Here is a 21469-nt window from a genome sequence, read left to right on the forward strand (position 1 = left end):
ATTATCAGGTTGAGCTTCTGGATTCACATTCACACTGAAAATTCACAAATTACTTGGAAAACAGTTGGTGCACTGATAAGATGCATTTAAACACATTAGTGCATATCACAGCAAATATATTAATGGTTGCTTTCATGCACATATTTTGAAACTTATTTGTTTCCCCTATTCAATGGCAAAGACTTGAACTCCTACCTACTCTGGGTGTATTTTATTAGCAGAGAAGGGCAAACTCTGCCCATCCCAAAATAATCCAGAGGTGAAACACATTATGGACCATGAGAAGAAAGAATTTTAAAACTTCAAATTTAAGCTTAGATCTGCTCAGGGTTTTACAGCTCCATCAGGATTTTACAGCTCCATGAAAGCATGCTTGTGTGACTGCCAAAATCCTTCACTGTAAAAAAATATGTATTGTGACTTCTTCACCAAACTGGAAGCAGCAGCCACTCTCACAGCACACACAGGTGCTATACAGCTGCTTGTGATGGATCTCTTGCTTGCTGGCCTGATTTCCACTGGTGTTAACTCAACACCACACTGTAAACTTCTCTGGATGATTAGAAAACATTCCTCTGAAGTATGTGAGCAAACATGAGCTATGAGCACTGTGCTGGAGATTATCTTATAAATGTAACATCTCTGCAGTGGGACAATATAGCTCTGCTATTTTTTTTCTTCTGACAGCTGCCTGGATTTTAACAGTTAGTTGCAATCACATTAAACATCTCTCTGCCACTTTTTTTTTTTTTTTTTTATCAGGAAGCATGATTCTTTTCTCTTGGAAGGAGCCAGACCAATTTGTGTGCTCTATCATCCATAAGTAACTGTAAGAACTAATCTGAATCCAGTGTTTATTTTCAGGTAGTGCAGTGTGGTAATCTGAGAGACATAAACTCATGGCAAGTCTTCCATGGAATGAAACCTGAAATTGTGAAAAGAAAGCTGTCTTCCTCATCTCTTCAAACACTTGCCAAACTTTTCTTCTGTTAAAACCTGAGGTCTTCTCTCTGAAATTGATGCCCCCTGTTACACCTGGAGAAAAGCAAACATTTTGGTGACGTGGCTGTGTCACTGTTAAACACTGCAGCCCATGGTCTCTTTCTGCATCTCTTGGCACGTGGGCTTCACCATTCCAGCTCAGCCAGGGGAGCTGGGAGAGGAAATTAGGGTGTCCTTGTGTTTTTCTGTGAGATCCTAGTGTGATATTCAAAACTTGGTTTGCATTCCTCCCCCTTCATCTCTTCTGCCACAAATATAATTACTTGATGTTCTTCTCGCTAAGAGATTTCATATCTAAGATCTTCAAAAAGTCTGTCAAGGAGAAAGCAATAAGGAGAAAAGCTGAGAAACTCAAATGTAGGTTTAGGTCAATGTGCATTATGAATGTGACAAAACTACTGATGTACAAACACTTATGTATCTAACTGTGAAATGTGAGCACCTAACACCAAATTTATTTCTCTATTATTCCCTTTCTTTCTTTCTGAGTTTAGGCTTTCTTCCTGTAACAGTATCAATTATTTTTCAATAGTGTCTTGCATCCCATTCTTTCTCATCTCCTTTTCAGTACCACCCTTTTCTCTGCTAAATCATCAAAGATATTTTTGTTCTTTTATTGTGGCAGAGTCTGTAAACACGACCTCAGAAAGAGAATTTCTAAGTGCGAGCATTTGTGATGCATTTGCACTAAAAGCTTTGAATAAAGCTTTTATCTTTGATAAAGCTATTTGGTCTGATTATATTGTTTTGGAATCACACATTCAGGTGCAGCTCTCTAAAAAAAAAATGAATTTTTCAAAATGTAGTGTATTGAATGTCTCAAAATGGAGGAGGATTATTTTTAAACTGACTGTATTCCATGCAAATAATTGTATTTTTGTTCTGAAATTCACACACCAGCACTTAAACTGAAATTTAAAGTCCAGTGTTTAAAAACCAATAAAACTTTGAATCTTAAAGATGTATCAAATATAAATAGAGGTAATAAATTTCCTAGTTCTATTTCTCTTAAATTGTTTCCATGCTTTCAAAACTGCCTGGGCAGATGTTACAGACATCTCTCTTGTATCAAACAAGACAAACATTCTGTGTGAGCACTGAATAGCAGGTGGAAGAGCCACTGATGGCTGTAGTGTGATTTTTAAGTGGAAATTGAAAGCAGCATTTCTAAATACAAATTCAGATCTCATAGACTGCAATCTAAGTGGGAGTAACTGTGCTTTGGGAAATTCAGTGGTGTCTTTAAAGAGCCAAATGCAGTTAGGAGAAGGTGTATTCACATCATCAAATAGCAGAGGCCCAGAGGTGCAGCCACCTATGTAGTTATGTGATGTGTTGTTCTCAGCATTTAAGGCATGGGAAAACCTCCCCTTCCTTCATGAACCTCTGCAGCTGAAAGCATCCCACCCATCCCATCAGTGTGAGCCTTCTGTCATCTCTTCTGGCCTGAATCAGCCTTTTTCATACAGAATTGAAGAAGTTAATCTGTGTATCTCAGTTTAAGCTAATTTTGAAACAGTTCTGCTGTACATATGCCCAGATTAGGAGTGTAACTTCAGTTTTACTCATTTTAGGCAAATTGCTGATAATAAAGGACACTGTACCTGGAAGGATCACCTCCCTTAACTTGCTGACCATGCTGGCACCTGTCATGAAGACCAAAAACTCAATTAAAAATCAGTTCTAATGAGAAAATATTGGCCATTACAAGAGAAACATTTTAAATTCTGCCATTTCTCCCTCAAGTAAACCACACAAGGCAGTGTAGAGAGGGTCTGTATGACTCACACAGGTCTCAGCTTGTGGATGTTCAGGTTTGCAGAACATTAAATAAAATTTTGTTACACTTCTTTCTGTACTAGTTTGCAAGTCAGAAATGTGTATGAACAGATAAGGGAAAAAAAAAAAGGTTTCAAGATAATTTCCTGCCATCAACATTTATGTGATCATCTGTGTATGAGGATTTTTATATGGACAGACAATCTGGGGTTTGTATGACCACTGACACATCCCATGCAAATTTGTGAGATTTGAGGTATTATTTTGTGGATAAAACTGAAATCTTTGAGGTAATCATTTTCCCTGTGTAGAGGATGCTTTGCTGGCTCATTTTCTGCCCTTCTTGGGCCAAAACTGTACTTTTCTCAGACAGTGCTTTCTCTCTCCTGTCTGTTGAAAAATTTCTCTTCTGTAGACATAATTAACTATTCCTTGACACGGAGACTTGCATTTGCCTCTTCCCAAATTCCAGGAGAGCAGCCCTCATCTCTAGGCTACAAAGTAAGCCCCTGTACAGTTTCCAAAGTTTGAGACAATGTAAAGCTCCAGCAGGAGAGATTAAAAGATTATCAGGGCACTGCAGTGGTTGGACATCACTGAGGTGGGAGATCTGCTCTCAGTCCCCTGCTCTGATGAAGATTTGCTCCTAAAAAAAGTGCTGACACCTTTTCCTGGCTTCTCTGAAACCTGTTCTGTTGGACCAGGGATGAATTTAGAGCAGAAACTCCTCTACCACATATTACTTATATATGTATTTTAGAGTACTGACTACAGTCTACTAAATGGACTTGAATATAAATGAACTGTCACTATGGGAGAATAGTTGGAACCACCTTGGATGTACAGATAATATTGTCTCAACTGTGAACTCTGCTTTAGAATCTCATTTCAGCCTCTACCTAAAAATCTATGTGTCAAAAGAAAATATCCTGGGTGCCATCTACAAACTATAACATGACACAAAAAAGCCATCTTTCTATATGATAGAGCTATTTCTAATTTTCCCATTAGACCAAACGACACCACAAAGAATATCTGCCAACAACATTATATAAAACCACACTATGCATCATGAAAAATAATTGCAATTCAATTACTCCTGAATTATAAAACCGTCAGCTAGGTGCAATAAAGACAAAAGCCTTAGAACATATGATAAACTGCTTAGCATAGATAATTATATATGTTCGAACAAAATCCCTGAAATAAAACATGTGCAGTTTGAAGGAACAGGGTAATCATGCCAAAATAATTCTCATTTATAGTAAAGGTTTGAGGATCAGCAATTTTAAAACCATCTCCCTGAAAAAAAAATTATCAAAATAAATTAGCACTCATAGAGTATAAAGTAAATTTCTCACTCAGAGAAGTCATGCCCAGCAATTGGGCAAGATACTTTTTTCTTCTATCATCTTGCTTTGAGTCTATTTTGCCAAAGTATTCAATGTACATTCTTGTACATTCTTGTACTGCTTTAGGTACCATGGAAAAGCTTTAGGATTCTTGTTTTGTGTCAGTTCTGTGCTTTTGCCACACTCCCTGCTTAAAAAAGAAAGAGAGAGAAACAAAAATGACACTGGGGGAAAAAGTAGGATTCAAAATTCTTGTGTTGCACTGTCAGCCTCGTCCATATCAATCATGTTTCCACCCTGGATATTTAGCACAGCCACTGCTGTGAGAATGGGTAACACCTCTCACATGCTCTTTAAAAGAGTAAGAGTAAAGCTGAACTAAATTTACTAAAAAATTAGAGACTGACCTTTCTAGAACATAAACAGAGGTTTAAAGTCACTACTACATTTAGCTAGAAGAACTGTTGTGCTGGACACTAAAGTTCTGCCTCTTCAATTTCAGTGTTCACCTCTACAATAAAAACACTGACATTTATCCCCTGTTGGAGAAAATTATTAGAAAATTTCAGTTCCAATCTGACCAGCTTGATTCACTTGCCTAATATTAATGTGTAGGTCCTAGTATGAGAAGTAACCTTTAACCTGGGGTGGTAGGGTGCCAAATAGCAACTCTTTTATTAACACCCAGATCTCCAGTGGGCTGACACTGCCATGTGAGAACAAGCATTTTTATAAACCTCTCTCCAAGATGTGACTGCCACATTTGCAGATCTTTAAAGAAAATTTGTTAAAAAAAAACATGCAAAGTCCTTACTGGCAGACAGAAGTACTGCCAGAAGGGCTGCAATTTGAAATAGCATTTTGTTATTTTGTGTGTCCAGTTTCCAGGAGCCTCAGTATATATAAAGCTCTACATATGTTAATGCAAATAGTAGAGGTTTTTCATCAGGTTTTATGCAGTTCTATTATCTTGTGTGGTAATAAGTAAGAATAAGCCAATTGAATGCCAGATGATTAAACTAGAATTCACTAGGAAACATATCAAGTAAATAGACTGACCACTTATAATTGCTACAGAAGTGATTAAAAAGTAAATCAATAAAGATCCTATTGTTACATGGAGCTGCACATTCTCCTATCATTAAACACATCAAGCATGTACTGATTGATCTGTGCCTGTCACCACACCCTTATTGATCACATGCAAAGGCAATTCAAAACTAATCATGACAATCACCCACTTCCTTCTTTCTAGGGCATTTATAAGGCTCAGTCAATAACTCCCTTCTCCCAGCTTGTTACCCCAATTTTGGGTAAATGAAACCACATGAGGACTAAGAGCCATCTCTACTCTCTCTGCTGGTTCCCATGATGTGATTCACTGTGGACTGCCAGAACACATGAAAACAGGTAAACTTGGCACTCTAAAGGAAAGCAAAGTGGTTTATATTCAATTGTCTATTAGAGCGAAAGTTTTGTTATGCTTTCTATCTGATGTTAAAATACATTTGTATTTGCTTTAAAAAAAAAAGGGAAAATAATTAGCTTTGTGAACAGTTAGATAAAAGTAGCTTCATGCAACAGAAGATGTGTGCACCTTTGAGGTAAAATACCTGTCCTGTTCTGATTTGAGATTGGCTTCTTTAGGCTTTGATGAAGAAACTAAGCTGAGCTATATTTCATTTCTCTGGTTGGTTTGCTCAAAGGAGGGTTGTTTTAACTATCATGGATTAGAAGACAGAAGTAGTTCTTGGCATAAGTCACAGCTGTTTTCATCCCCAGTTGAATGTCTCTGAAAACTGTGAGGCTTTTGCTGTCTGAGTTCTTGCTTTAGACTTGTAATAGATTAAAAAACATATTTAATTTCAGGAAACAACCTATTACTAGTTAGATTTAAGATTCAGAGTTTTTAGGTTATCTTGGATTCTTTATCCATTCTGGTTATATACTAAATATTGTGCTTCTGTTTTGTCATGTAGTAGTTCTCATACTCTAAAAAGACCTGAAGAGGCCAAATTTGAGTAGTTACAAGGACAGATGGAAACAAACAGCAGAGCCTAAGTCTCAAAAAACACCACCAGAAACACTGAGAGCTCTGTTTAGGGAAGCTGACCTGGTTTTCCACTTCCCTGTAATATGTCTGTGCATTTACATTTGCCCAAGATAGATGTGGGATGATTCCATTTGTGGGTGGCAGCATTTTGAACAGGTGTTAATGATCTTAATGAGCCCCACAAAATGGAGAGGCTGACCTGGGATCAGCAGACTTTGCTGTGGATAAAGTAGCAGGAATACTATGAAGCACTGTGAGTTTGCTCTTCCTAAGTCCCTTTCAAGGCTGTAATAGCTTTTGTTGATATCCTTGTGTCCCTGTCCTTTCTGGAGCATTGTAGCTACAGGGCAGAATCTGCCTGAAGAAACAGCTGTGGGCTGGGCTGCTTCTAGGCTGCTCTTTTTTCTTAGGATAAAAAATTCAACTTATTTAGAAATTTGTTTTTCTAATTTAAACCTAGTGGCATTATTTATTTTTATAATTATCTTTATCTGAATTTCAACCAGAAATTGAAAGAAATAGCACAATCATTGGATAATGTTAACCTTAAAAAAAAACCCCTGTCTTTATCTACTTGCTGTTTTTCACTTTTTCCTAATTAAAGTATTGGATTATTTTAACTAAATTATTTTCTCAATCTGTTATTTGAGTTCTGCTGAAAATGTTAGCTTTCATGTGTGTTTAAACCTTTATCTTTAACATACAGATTGAGTTTAGCATACAGTATTGGATTCACATAATTCAATAGGTAATGCAATTCTGAGGGAAAAAATCTTGTTCACCCCTGAACAAACTAATTAAATAAACTACTTAACTTCCTAGTGTTGCTAAATTCAAAGCTGAAATGTTCATGTAATTCTTTGATTGTTTCAGGTTGGGTTTTTTTTTATTGCTCTTTGATCCTATATGTAATATCTCAAAAGTGACAGGTGCCCTAAGAAATTGTAGTAGCAGAGTGTGGAATTCAAAGCAAGAGTCTTACCAGGCTGCTAATGACAGTGGAGGAGCACAGATACATACCTGTAACTCAAGCTGATCTGCTGCAAGAAAAAAAAAGAACAGGACAAGAATGCCTGCTGCAGACAGGGGAGATGCACAGGAGAAGGGATTCCTGAAGGCCATGGCTGACGAGGAGCACCCACCCCTACCTGGGAGAAGCAGCCGTGCTGGGTGGGTGCCTCCAGCTGAGAAGAAGCTGCAGGAGGCCGTGTGCGTGCTGCTGGTGGAGCTGTGCGAGCGCTTCACCTTCTTTGGCATCGTGTGCAACATGATCCCCTTCTGCACCGCCAAGCTGGGCTACCGCAGCCACCAGGCTGCCATGGTCAACATGTGCTTCCTGGGCACCTCCACGCTGAGCCCAGTGCTGCTGGGCTGGCTGGCTGAGCCCCTCGTGGGCAGGGTCAGGCTGGTGTGCATCTGCATGGTCCTGCACTTCCTAGGTGGGTCACAGCACTTTTCACTGATTCTCTCACGTAAATCTGTTCTTGAGCGCTGTGCTGGGCGTCTGTTTTCCCCAACTTCTCTCTCCCTATGCAAAATGCACTGCAGTGCTTTCACCTTTGCCTCCTCGAAATCACTCAGAAAACAAAGCCACATTTGTGTGTGCATCTTGTGTAGCTGGTGCACAAACTTGGCTCCTCTAAAGTGGGTCAGCTGTTGGCAGTGTGGATGCTCGACTCTTAAAATTGGTCCCTAAGGTTGTTAGTGCTTGGCACAAGTGCAAAGCTTCAGCCAAAGAGAGAATTCATAAACAACTTGCCTGGTGTTAGTTTATATGTAAAGGTACAAGACTTGGGTGTTTGGACAAGAGCAAAAGTATTTAAGAATACACCAGTATAAACAAACTTTGCCTTAAGTATCATTATACCTGCACTGAGGGCTTGCCTTCTGTTGGCACATTCTGAATCTTCCCTGGGTATTATTTTGAGCACTTTAAACAAAACAACACCCACTGCTCAGACAAAATCCACCTATTCAGTAGCAGGTCAGGCAGTTTCCAGTTCATATTTTGCCTCCTACAGTAGGGCATCTCCCAGCACAATCTGCTGGTTGCTCTGTCAAATTAAACCAAGTTTGTGGAAATGTTTCTTGCTTGAAATAGTTGTTGAGCAAGTCTGATTTCTACAATAGCCAGCCACATTGTTATTTAGGTATGCAACAAAGCAAATAAAAAAAAATATCCCAGTAATTCCTGAAATGCTCTTGAGCTGATTGTGAAACCATTATTCAAGCAGTCTGGAAAAATGTTTGCTGTTATTTTCCACTGTTTCTCTTCTAGTTTAAATCTTTTTCTACCACTTATCCTTTCGGTCATAGTAGTGGCTAGTACTGGTGTTGTTGATACATGAATATGTTTTAAACTTAGTGCCCATTAGAACTTGAAAAACTATCTGGAAGACCTGCTTTGCAGACTAGAAGTGCAAATGCAATTCTTGGCAGTACTTCTATAGTTAAATTTTCTGAAAATCATATATTCTATGAGGCTACTACAGAAAAAATGAAAAGGAATGTTTCCTACCAAAGTTTTGAGAATTTATTTATCAAATTATGATTCCTATTACACTTCTGAGGTTTTTAGAAGGTGCAAAGAAAGCTCCACTACGCTATGGGATGTTCTGTGGGGTTTTTTGGTTAATTGGTAGTTCAGTTGATACAAGTGGCTGAATCCTTACAAGCATTTCAGAGAAGGTTTGGTTTCTTGGTGATCCATAGTGATATTGCCTTACTTTACATAGCAACAGCCAAAAAATTTCTGCTTCTCTACAGAATTATGCCTCTTCCTCTTGTCCATCTTTGATTTTCCACCTGTCTTTTCAACATACCTGCTCTAAAAAAATCTAACTCTAATTCTGATTCTTATTCCTTTCCAATGACCATTTTCTCTCCATTCCAGGCACAGCACTGTTACCTGTGGTGTCATTCCCCTTTGAAGATGTTTACATTGACAGACGACACATCCTTCTCACCCTGCCCAAAAGGGAGCAGAAAATCGTGTTCTACTTTGCCCTGCTCACAGCCAGCCTGGGAATAGGAGGCATAAGAGCAATTGTGTGTCCACTGAGTGCCTACAGCCTCGAGGACTGTGCACCAAAGGAGCTGCTTTCATTTTTCAACTGGTTGGTTATTTCATGTTGGCTAAATACCTTTTGGGAATGATATTGCCTTTAAATGCACAGCTGAATTTCACAGTTCTGTGCATGAAGTGTTTAATGTTTTGTTTTTAAGGGCACAACTTGGAGATTTTGCAAGTTTCCAAGAGTTAAAACTTTTCCTGCTTCTTCCTTTTGCTAGTACATGATGATCTCTTTTGGCCTCCCACAGAAGTGCTCAGTCAGAGTTTTCAGGATTAAACAATTTGCCCAAATACTCAAACCTTGCTAAACTTGTTGCTGTTGGAACAACATACTCTGTTTGGTTTTCTGCCTTTAACATGGCTATGCCTTTAGGATATTTTGCTGCTGCTCCCTAACAGTGGCAAAATTCACTGATATATTGGGATTTGCATCAGAGTAAATGTTTAGCAGTGACAGGCAGCAGTAGACAGCTGGTTTGCTAGGAGTCAGGATTGTGAGTAGTCTCAGACTAAACTCAGTAGGGATCTGCTGTATTATTTCAGCTTTGCAGCTGCAAAGTTCTGGCATCTGATAAAACACTTAGCATTTGTATCTTGGTCAAATTATTTTTCCTTCTTTAGGAAGAATTGCTCTTAGAATGTTCTTACAAATCAAGGTTAGGATTTCTTTTTTTCTGCATTAACTATTTATTTCTCCATGCATGACCAGGAGGTATTTTTTGTTTATTTGTTTGTCCTTATTTGCCCCTTCTATAGCCCTGTAGAGAGTGCTGTATTTTCTGGTTAAACCATGCAGTGAGGAAATTGCAGTGGGACTCTCCATGTTCCTGCTTCATGGCAAGGTGAAAGAAAGTCCTAAACTGCCCCCTTTTCTCTCCTTTACACACATGATTATTAAAATAAAAACTGAGCACATTTCCATATTAACAATGCAATGCTGAAGAATCAATGAAGATCTTGGTGAATCAGAACTCTCCTCCTTTGGGGATGGCTTTCCTGGCTATTCTTTTTTTCCTCCAATTATGTTAATATCAAGGAGTTTTAAATTAAATCCAAACTTCAGTGAATGAAGTAGCTTTACCAAAGGTGGATGAGACTGTTTAGTTCCTCAGAGCAGGTTCTGCCTCCTTGACCTGCACATAGGAGAGAAGAGAAAAAAATTCCTTCCTTTTTGCTCTATTCTGAGTTTTAATCCTTAATTAGCAACATCATTTTGATTAAATAAGACTCTAGGGGATTAAGACTGGAGAGCAATCAGTTGTTCTGAAAGATAGCTCTGGAGAGTTTATTGTACTGTGGTCTTAGCCATTCAGAATTGTGTTTAATCAAAGTGACATTTTTCAGTGTTGATTACAAAGGAGATATAATTCGAATAAAAAGTTCCTTGGGGGATCCAAATGGGTCTGTTCTTGGAACTTTGGAAATAACAAAAAAGGCACATGTGCAATTCAAGAAATTAATTTTTATGCTGGCACTCAAGGAGGGGCTGTTGGAATGCAATCTCAAAATTTAGAAAAATGGAGGGTTCATTCTAAGGATTTTTAATCTCATTAAACCAGTCAGAATATAGTCACTTTTTCTTAGTAACCTGTTCTCTCTTGGTGTGCTGGGTGTTTGTTGTGGGATTGAATTTTAAAATTATATAAAATGAGATGGCATACTGTTGATGAGTTAGGTCTGATCTTAGCCAAGCTGTGTTTAAACAATCAGAATTATTAAATTAAAGATTGGGTTAAAAGTGCTGGTAATTATCTGCTTTCTAATTGAATCCTTCAAGAAGATTGCTTGGCACATCTTAGGACTTGGTTCTAACCTGCAGTACCTACTATGGCTCTGACCTTTTAAATACATAGAATATACAAATTCTAAGTGAAGAAGCAGCTTGGATCCTGTTGGATTAATTTTTTCTGGGGCCTTCTGCATTTCCAGGGTCCAGGACTGGTACTATTGTGCAGCAGGAGAAATGCATTCTGTCTGTGGGGGCACAGGATGAGGCAAAGGGTACAGTGAGAATGAGCAGAGCTGTGTCTTGTCTTACAGACTTGTAGAAATCTGCAGAGAACATTGGACCAATGGTGTTTTCCACCCTCACTCTCTCTATTATGTTTCCACATATTGCAGATCAATTTTTGCCATTTTCCCCAATATACTTTACTTTGACTTTTTAAGAACTTTTTCTACTTCTTTGGGATGTTTTTCTTCCACTTTGATTTTGCAGAGAACTCCATAGTCATTCTGAAAAACTGACCTCCTCCTACCAAGATGTATAAACATAAACAATACTTTTCAATAAGAATTACCTGGGTGCTACTTCTTTAAAGTTTTCACCACAAATGCATTTCTGTAGAGCATTTCAAGAAGTGTATTAGGTTTATGTCGGCTGGTGTGGTTGGTGTTTTTTGTCTCCTCATTTTTTTAAGAGGACAGGAACTTCATGTTTCACTCTTCATGTACATTGCTATGCAGCAATGAAAAATCCAAGTGATCTCCTGTACTCCAGGGTTTTCTTTGAATGCTCTTATTTCCAGTCAAACACTCAGAGCATCATGGAGAATGTCAGGACTTCAGGCACACCTCTTTAGAAATTTTGGAAAACAGCCACTGAAGCTTCTCACTTTAAAATTGTCAGTTAAGAATCGGTTCAAAACTTTTAGACAAGTTCTATCCAAATGAGCCATAGAATTATAGCTTTTTTTAAAGCTTGAGTTGAATGGGTCAATATTTTTATGTACAAAATCCCTCCAACTGTTTCATCATTGAGTAACATAATTCCAAGCCTTTTGTCACTGAAGATGATTCTAGATTCGTTAGCCCAAATACTCAAGTTCAAACAGTATGCATGATGCACAAGTAGCACTGAACAAGAAAACAAGATTTGCTTCTGCCAGGATGTGCATTAAGCTTTATAATTGTGTATTTCACCTTTAAATGGAACCATTTTGCTGTGGCTCCAGCAAAGGCAAAGGAATCTCTTCTTGCAGTCACTTCCAAACTTTATCTGTGGCATATTGGGACAGTACTGCTCAATAATTGTGCTGTTTTCAGGGGTTACAGGCTGCAGCAGGAGGTCACTGGAGGTGTGCCATCTGCTTCCAGGAGCGTGTGATTTATCCTTTGCATGTCTTGTGTGATGAGGAGGGGCTCAGCACTAACTTGGGAAGCACCTCTATTACCAATTACAGAGAAAATTGTGTTGGGAAACCTCCTTGTCAAGATATTCCATAAGTCAACAAAAATTTAAGCTAAGCCTTGAAACTAATAACTTATAAATTAAAATAAATTTTAATACTTCTTACAGTTTTTAACATTTAATATTTCTTAACCAAAGGGTGGTGGCATTAAGACATTTCTCTCTTAAGCTTTAAGCATATGATTTGATGATATTTCATATACAAAGCTTGTTACCAGATAGTAAATGTGCAAATGGTAAATGTTGATGTATTTAATTAATGTCACCCACAAGAATATTTCCAGTACCAGACTGATAATTTGTTCAGCTCTACTGCTTTAGTACACTTACTTTAATCATATACCTCTTGGAGCTGAGACATTTGAGTGAAAATCTGTTTTAATTGCTGTGCTAATGTGTGCATGGTACTGATGCTGTCCATGATTACTATACTTAACCATGCCTTTAATTGGATGTTTTAATCTTCTGTAAAGGCTTTTATATTATTCAGCCTCTCCACTTTTCTCTCTCTTGTCTCTGTGTTCCAGGTTTCACTGGCTGGTTAACTTGAATTCAGCAGTGGTTTTTGTCAGCATTTCTTACATCCAGCAGTCTGTGGCCAGGAACCTTGGCTTTCTTATCCCCTTTGTGTCTGGGCTCATGGCTATGATCACCATTCACATGGTTAGGGGTGACATGATTTACAGACCCAAAACAGGTAAGAGGCAACTCTGTCTCAGGCAATATCTTTAGAGATTGCTTTCACAAAAGAAATCAACTGCATACCTGAACTAATCCTTCCATAACTCTGCCCTGCTTGGTTGTACATCTTTGGGTTTTACCCTTCCAACCACATTACTGCTCCTTATTCCCTTCTTGTGAATGCCAAAACTCCAATGTAGGGCAAAGCAAAATAACATTTGTCTAACTTAAAACATCCCATTACAAGCTCTGCCAATGAATGGAGCTAATACCAAATTTCCTCCTGTCTTTTATTTACTTCTGAAACTAACTCTGCTTTGAGAAGAGCCCCAGGTCCCACTTGTTTGCTGGTTAGCTTCTTAGTCAGTTTACTCTGGAATTCTGCACTTGTTTGGTTTTTTTTTTCCTTCTATCTTCAGATTTATTTTAAGAGTAAAATAATCTAGGTCTGAAACTTAAACATCACTTCCAATGAGAGGAGAGAATAGTTGCCTAGTGCAGTCTTACAGAACAATAAAAACTCTAGGAAATTTTTATTTGCAGATTTTGATATGCTATTTCAGATTTTATTTCATAGTGATAATATTCTGCAGGTTAGTATCCCACAGCCAGGGAGTTTTAAATATTAGTGTATCTAATAAAATGCCCTTACTTAGTAACTTAAAGCAAGTAGGTGTCAATTGATATTTCTAGAAAATCATTTCCACACCAGAGATAGTAGGGAGACATTTTCATCCTGCAATGTTAATTCACTTTGGGTTTTGGAAAGTATTTATTTATAGATAGTCAACATAGAAGTGCTATAACTCCTATTTTCATGGATGGAAATTTGCCAAAGGTAAATGAACATGCATTCCCAAGCCTGAAGCTATAGCAGTTTTGTGCTCATTGTACTTTTATTTCATTTGAGGACCAAATTAGCAATTTCTGAACCCAGTAACCAGTCAGTAAATTGTAATATGCCAAGAACTAGACTGGAAACTTCTCTTTTGTCCTGCATGCTACTTGGAACATCTGAGATGAAAATTCTGGCTTTTACATTGACCCATGAAAGTTCTCTTAACTTATCAACTGTTTTTTGAACTCCTTTTCCTTCTTATTTCGTTGCTGTCCCTCTCTTGCTACTGGTCTTCAGCAGGCATTCAATAGACATCCAATAAATGGAAAGAAAAAACAAAGGAAATTAATACTTGAGGTGCTCAACCGGAGAAGCACATTGTGGTGTGTTGAATAACTGGTGCTAAAAGGCACTCTGGTCTGTGGCTGTTGCTTTTGTAACAATTGGGTTATGAACCCAAAATTCCAGAGTAATTACATTTCCCCTTCCTATAAAGGTGACTACAGCAGCTTATACTTCCCCTCGCACAGTTGTTGTTTCTCCTGGCAGCAGGTAAATCCCCGCTGATGTCCAGTGTCTGTGCTTGCTTGCAGACAGCTCCCTGCTGACGGCTTTGGGGGTGATTTTCAGCGCCCTGCGGGCGTGCTGTGAGCGCTATCGCTATTTCAGCACAGCCGCACCCAGCTGGCTGGACCTGGCCAAGGAGAACCACGGGGGCTGCTACAGCGAGAGCCAGGTGGAAGGCACGAAGTCACTCGCCAGGCTCTTCCCCTTGTTCACTTTCCAGATCCTGTACAGGACGTGCATCATGCAGGTGGGTGCACGGCTGTTCAGCAAACATCTTGAAATAGACTCTGACATGTGTTTAATGGTCCCTCTAGGTGTTGCTTTGGCAGCTGAGCAGCCTGGCAAAGTAGCTTTAATTGCTTAAGAATATACCTTGCTGTGGCCTCTGAGCTCCTCGAATAATGAAAATTGACTTGGTCAGGACTCATTAAGAAGCTGAGTGTTTGCTACTCCTTTCTTGGGATCTTTTTACTGTCTGAACCATCCTGTTCTCCTCATGAGACTCAGGATCAGTGCTCTTAAAAAATGCAATTTTCCAACTTCTAAGTGTTCCCTCACCTTTGGGGAGAGGTAGAAAAATCTTTATTTGCTGTTTTGCTTGCTTGTTTCTGCTACTGTTTTGACAGGCTTGTTGTACCCACAGTGGAAGTGGGTGGGTTTCCATTCATGGGTAACAGCAGTCCTTTCACAGCTCCTCTGTGGATGTTATAAATGTAAATGTGTCAAGAAGCTCCTGGAGCTGACAGGATTCCCTCAGGTTCCTTTCTGGATGGATGATCCTGGCTGAGCAGGAGTTGGAGGCAGCTAAGTTGCCCTTTGGCAACTGGGAGGACAAGTTTAGGAGCCAGCTTGGAAATTCATTTTTACTCATTGGTGTTAAAATGCTGCTCGAGGAAATTCTTACTAATATTGTGGCATATACTGCTTCACTGGCATTTCCTCATGCCACCTTCCCATGTTCTCATCCATCTGCCTCATTCTTTTTCCTCTTCCCTCCCCAATTCTTTCCCTTCCCCCAAAAGCACAAAAAATCCCAAACAAACAAAAAAAAATTCAAAAACCAACAAACACACATACATGGCCAAGGGTATGCATTAGTGACCACATGAAAATTAAGCAGATATTATCATTTACCAAGTTTATTACAAAGTATTTATCTAGAAAATATAGATGTCTTTCCACTGCTGAAGTAAATTAATCCTTTGGCAGAATTTCCAATAAGTTTAAGGCTCTTTTGCAAACTCAGAGATAGATCAGTATCTTTTTTTGTAAGGATTAATAGTATTTTCTTCATATTAACAGCTTTCACTGCCTGTGATTCATAGTGATGATATTTTAATTCCTATTAAGAAGTTAATTCTTACTTGCATTAAGCATTGGAAAAGGGAGCCAAAAAAACTTGACTCGGTTCTAAACATACATAGTTCTGTTGCTATTTATTCTCCCTTTTACAATTTACACTTCCTTTTGGAGGAGGAATGTAGTTGAAAAATAGTTTTAAGAGTTAACTTTAGAGTAATTCTTGATCATTGAACAGACCCTCAGTGGGTAGGGTTGACTATAACCATTGATGAAAAACCCTGCATGAGCTCAGGTAACAACTATACATTAATATTCAGACAGCTATAAATCAGCAATATTCTCTCTAGATTTGAAATCACTGATCATACTAAAGAGTGTGCAGGGTGCTGCAGGAATTCAGAAATCAATGAAAACAGATATAGGGTAAAAAATCCAGTCCTGGGGTGAGTTCTTTCATAATGATGCTCTGTGAATTGCTCGAGTTGGAGTTTTCCAGTCTGAAAAATAGAGTGGATTATGGCTCCCTGCTGCACATGAAATTAGCTAATCAAGCTTTCTCAAAAAAAAAAAAAATCCCAGACAAACAAAAAAACCCCAAATTCTCAAATTTGTTGGTAGAAGCCATTGGGATTTTGATTTGACACTTTATATAAACTCAGCAGCTCTTTTGTGTAGCCTCACACAAGCAGGAGGAATTATTTGCTGTTGTAGTGAGGGAGTCTTACAAATCTACTTAATTGTGTGCCCTGTTGGGCTGCCACTGGGAGGTTCCTCATCTGCTTCTTTTTGTCTTTGGTTTTCATTCCCCCAGGTAAAAGGAAGTCCTCTCTAAGTGCTCTGGGAGTTCCATTCAGCTGGTTCTAAGGCTGTAGCCAAATCTTCATTCCCTGTAGCTTTTAAAGTGCTCTTACCTTGAGCAGCACAATCATAAGTCCAAAATCACTCTGTGCCTGGCAGTTCTAAAATCAAATCACTCTGTGTTTTGCTGTTTTAAGATTCTGTTCTGTCAAACATTGTCTGGGTGAAGTGACTGAAGTTTTGGGTGGACTTATTTAGTACATTGGCTGATGGCTCTAATTAGGGATGATCAAATAAACTTATAGACTGTTGCTTAATTTGTTAAATGTAGGAGAAAATCTTACAAAACGGAAATGTTGTGTTCTGGCAGAGAGCAATATTGTCACTGTCTGAAAGGCTTTCTTCATGAATGCTCATTCCTTTTTTGCCAGCAGGTATTTGCTTTTATGTGACTTCTTCAGAAGGAAAAACTTGGAGAGGTTTCCAAATACAGTGAAAATCTTATCCATGGACTATGGTTTTATCCTTCAATACAGATTCCTTCAGGATATTATCTCCAAACCATGAATTCCAACTTGCACTTTGGTGGATTTTTCTTGCCAGTTGCAGCAATGAACGTGATAAGCATCGTGCCACTACTGATTCTTGTTCCTATTTTGGAGTGCATTAACTCCTGGCTCTTTAGCTCCAAGGACACTGGACACTCTCCAACAATTTACATTGGTATGTAAAAAATACATGTGTTTGTACAGCTTTGTCTTTTCTGTTTTTGAAAAGAAATTTCAGTGTGATGGATGATCCTAGACAGTTATGTCTGACTATAAATGTTAAGGTAGACTTGTTTTGGGATGATGCTCAGAAGTAAATATGTTTCAAAGGAGTTATTGAACAAAAACAGTCCTGAAAACATTTACTAGATAGTAAGAAAAAGTATTTGTTTTGTGTAGGACAGACTCCTCTGACTGATAAAAATTTTGAAGTACATCACAAGTAACTAGGGGTCATCCTATGAAATTGGTATTGGAGAGAATCAGTACTAACTATTGATGCCTGAGAATTGCTTTGACTTGGTTATCTTCTATGTTTCTTTATCCATTAGCTTTTGGACAGTAAATTTACATTCCAAGTATTTTTTAGGAATTAAAAATCCCTTCAGTTAGTTGCTCTCTGATCTGGAGAAATGTGTTGCTCAAAATGATGAGTTTGGGATTGGATAACTCAGGAGTCAAGGCTTTGTTTTTCTGTGATTTTTATGCTATAAGTGCATTATTGTTAGGACTGCAGCTCATAAGAGGGAAGTTCTATTACCATTAGAACAATTTCTTCCAGACTCTGCAGTTACATCATGAATGAAGTAAAAGTATCTAGGCTAATTCTGTATGTGGAATAGGGGTTTTTTTTAGAATGGATGAGAAAAAGAAAAGATGCAGAAAACTATGCAAAACAAATGGGTTTGTGTCACTGGCTGCTGTTCCCATTGAACAGGCTGAGTATTTCACAGGTGGAAGCTTACTGGGAGAGGTTCAGTCTGCTTACCCAGCACTAAAGTTTCCATTAGAATGTCCAATATGAGGTAATTGTTCAAGTGTTAAGTATTTGCATTATTAAAATCCTTATTGAACCCCAGTCATAGCAAAAAGGCATCTCCAAAGGTCAAGTGTTACCTCACACAAGCGGTAAAAGGAAGTTTTCCCTGTTGTAGATGGACACTCATTCCAGAAAAATTCATAGCCTAGAAGCAATGGCAACTTTAATAAGAGTTGGGCTATCTTCTCTTGACACTAATGTGGTTTCTTTTATTTATTTGTTTTTTAATTACCCCCAAACCTCTTATGTTCTAGGATCTGGAGGGATCCTCTGCATCACTCTTCAGATGTCAGCTCCATATTGTACCAGCAGTAAAGCAACTTCCACTCTGTATTCACTTAAAACTATTCCCTTTCACAGATACTCTCATTAAACTTCCCTCATTTTTTATCTTCCAGTCTGCATTGCAAACCTCAGATGAAAATATTTATAAACCGCTATTTTCTCTGTGTGCTGCTATTAATTCAGTGCCCCATGGCAGGCAGCACAGCGAGTACTGACACACACAGAGGTATTAATCTGACTAAATTAGCCTAATTAAGAGTGTTATTAAGTTTTATACAAACCAGAAGCATATAACACAGCAGGTTGCAATTAGCCTAGTTTTTAAAATAACATCTGCATTAAAACACAAAAAGCACGTTCAGATAATCATTTTCCTTTAAACCATGGAAATTTCAAGTTAGTATTAATGTTCTATCCTGTTATGTTAAACAGCATTAGAATATATGCAGTGGTTTATTCTTAATGGGTTCATTTATCAAAACAGCCTCCTGTTAGGGGTGATAAACTACCTGAGGCATAAAAATACCTGTGAGTACAGGCAATGGCTTCAGATACCCAAGTATATGACTGCACCTGCAAGTATGGTAGACCTCTAAGTGCCAATATTTTTGCCAGCAGTTAATTAGGTTCTCAATTATTTTCAGCAACAAAATTGGAAGTATAAATAGGAAGTTGGTGTTAAGCCAGCCTGTAACTATATTTTAATTCAACTCTTGTAAGAAGAAGAAATTTAAATAGTTTTCTGGAAATTTTCAGCATGTTATTCTTAAGTTTTCAAGGATGAACCACATAGACAACCAAAATATCTCGTTGCTCTGTATTAAGTCTACATAAAAACTGCAATCTGTTACTCTCTCTGTAATTGTTGGCTTATTCATGAAGGTCCAATACAACCTTAGTCTCTATATAATACAAAGAACCTTATCCCAGAATCACCCCTAAGTATTACTAAAACAATTGTTCTCCTGTAAAACCAAAATCTCAGCCAGTCATTCCAAACTAGTCATTTTAAAGAGGACTGAAGGGAGAAGAGTCAAGATGAAAACCATGTCTCCAAGGTTCTTGGTTTTTTTTCCTCTGTCACATGAAGTCTTGAGAGATTTAAAAAAAAAAAAAAAACCCACAAGTTTTTTGAGCACCCAGAGGTTACTTTTTCAGAAATGTATTGGCTTTTAGTAAAGGAAAATGCTTCAAGTTTGTTGCACTGTTAGGAATACTGAACTGCTGGAGGTTTCTTTAGTAGCAACATAATTTTTCACTGGGAGAACTGGTGATCTGGATGACTACAAGAAGCTCCTTGAGGGCTTTATACCTGACTATGATAAGGTGCATTGGCCAGAAAATGCTGCTGAATTCCCTCCTGTCATCAATTTTCAAGCAATAGTTCATTGATAGTCTCATTAAGCACTAGAGGAGCTTTAAACAGCAGAAGAGCTTCCAAGGCTCAGGTTAGGCAGGGGGGTTGGATATTTAAAGCTGTGAATATCAGAAAAACTGTGCTAGAAGAGGGATGTGAGTTTGGTGCTGAGAGAAAAAAACAGAGGCCTCCAAAAACACAGCAAGGCTACTTACATGAGCTTTTCATCTCTGCTGTCCTGACACTAAAAAAGACAAAGTGTATATGTGTTATAAATATTGTGTGAAACAAAAGCTTTTGGCTGTTGATGTCCAATTTGATAAGTGTAGCAGTTACCAGTCATGAAGGCTTGGTAAGAAACACATAGTCCAAGAATTTGAGCCTAAACTGTTAAAAGCAACACAATTCTCCTGATGTTATGGTTTAGAAATGCTGGCAAATCAGAATTTTGGTCAAAATCAATGGGAGCTCAAACCATGAGAGGTATAGGCAATTCAGGTTCAGAGAGTTACTTGGAAACTTTGATTTCTTTGTGTTTTTCTGTTCTGAGAGGATACAACCACTTCATATTACCAACATCAAGAAATATAACTTAATATATTTTCATGTTATTCTTTATGCAATGAGTGAAGTGTGGGGTAGTTAGAACACATCCAAGTTTTGGAAGAATTTCCTGCTGCCTGGTACTTTTGATCCTACCCTTTCTCTTGTATAATCTGGAAGGACATTTACCTCTCCTTTCTTTTCTCCTTTTCCTCCCTCAATCTTCAAGTAAAAGGTAAAAGTTGTTTGTGACTTTGGTCTTCAGTAAAGTTTCTCCTCTCCCATTTATTCTGAACTCTGAAATTATTTCTGTGTTGAGCTGGTGTCCTTTTGCCATGTGTACATAGCAAACACTATTCATGTTTAGGTGTTCAGAAAAAATAAATTGGGGTGGGGGTAGCAAACTTGTTTTGCATTTCTTAGGAGCTTGTTTCACTCTGAGCACCTGGTGGTCCTGTAAGTGCAGCCCTGGTGAAAGCTCTCTGTGCTCTTTACCCAGTTGTAGGTCACTTCTGTGCTGCACTTTCTGTGATGCTTGCTGGCTTCTCTGAAATCCACCGAAAGCACTTCCCCCAGGTGGAGCAGACCCTCTCCAAGGAGGTTCACCTGGTCTCCTCCATGCCCTGCTTCCACCTGGCTCCTCAGTACATCCTGCTTGGAGTGGCTGAAGCCCTGGCAACTCCCTCCTGTAAGTAAAATCAAATGGGCTAAAGCAAGGGTGTCCCGATTCTGAGAACTGTATCAGCTTCCTAAAAAAAAATTTGCTGTGATCTGATATTTTATCCCTGGCTGTCTTCCACGGGCTTAATGAGCAGATCTGTGTTTTACCTGCATCAGAGAAGCATCATTTGTCTTGCTGGCTGCAAGTCAGTGTGAGCAGTGATGTTCCAGACTGACTGGAAGGGAGCACAGTGCAAACAGTTCCTGGAGGGTACAATCTCCTCTTTGGTCTTGGAGCTGAACCTGCTTCAGGCAGGGGCTGGGCTGGAGGAGCTCCTGAGGCTCCTTCTGACCCGAGTGCTCCTGTGATGATTTTATTGAGATGGTGCAAAAACACCTGTC

General features: G+C 38.6%; 1 protein-coding gene across 5 annotated transcripts in view; it reads left to right on the forward strand.

Moving 5' to 3' along the window:
• The first annotated feature begins 5405 nt into the window (after positions 1 to 5405).
• The window catches only part of SLC15A5 (solute carrier family 15 member 5), a 29740-nt gene continuing 13676 nt past the window's right edge, over positions 5406 to 21469 (forward strand). For all 5 annotated transcript variants that reach the window (XM_079304072.1, XM_079304073.1, XM_079304075.1 and 2 more), the window contains exons 1-7: positions 5406 to 5543; positions 7110 to 7625; positions 9080 to 9302; positions 12977 to 13146; positions 14562 to 14782; positions 17172 to 17358; positions 20907 to 21095. In XM_079304072.1, coding sequence (XP_079160198.1) covers positions 7256 to 7625; positions 9080 to 9302; positions 12977 to 13146; positions 14562 to 14782; positions 17172 to 17358; positions 20907 to 21095 — 1360 coding nt within the window. In that variant the 5' untranslated portion in view covers positions 5406 to 5543; positions 7110 to 7255. The remainder of the gene's footprint in view (positions 5544 to 7109; positions 7626 to 9079; positions 9303 to 12976; positions 13147 to 14561; positions 14783 to 17171; positions 17359 to 20906; positions 21096 to 21469) is intronic.

Source organism: Erithacus rubecula (genome assembly GCF_903797595.1).
Source record: "Erithacus rubecula genome assembly, chromosome: 4".
In the NCBI taxonomy this organism is placed as follows: domain Eukaryota; kingdom Metazoa; phylum Chordata; class Aves; order Passeriformes; family Muscicapidae; genus Erithacus; species Erithacus rubecula.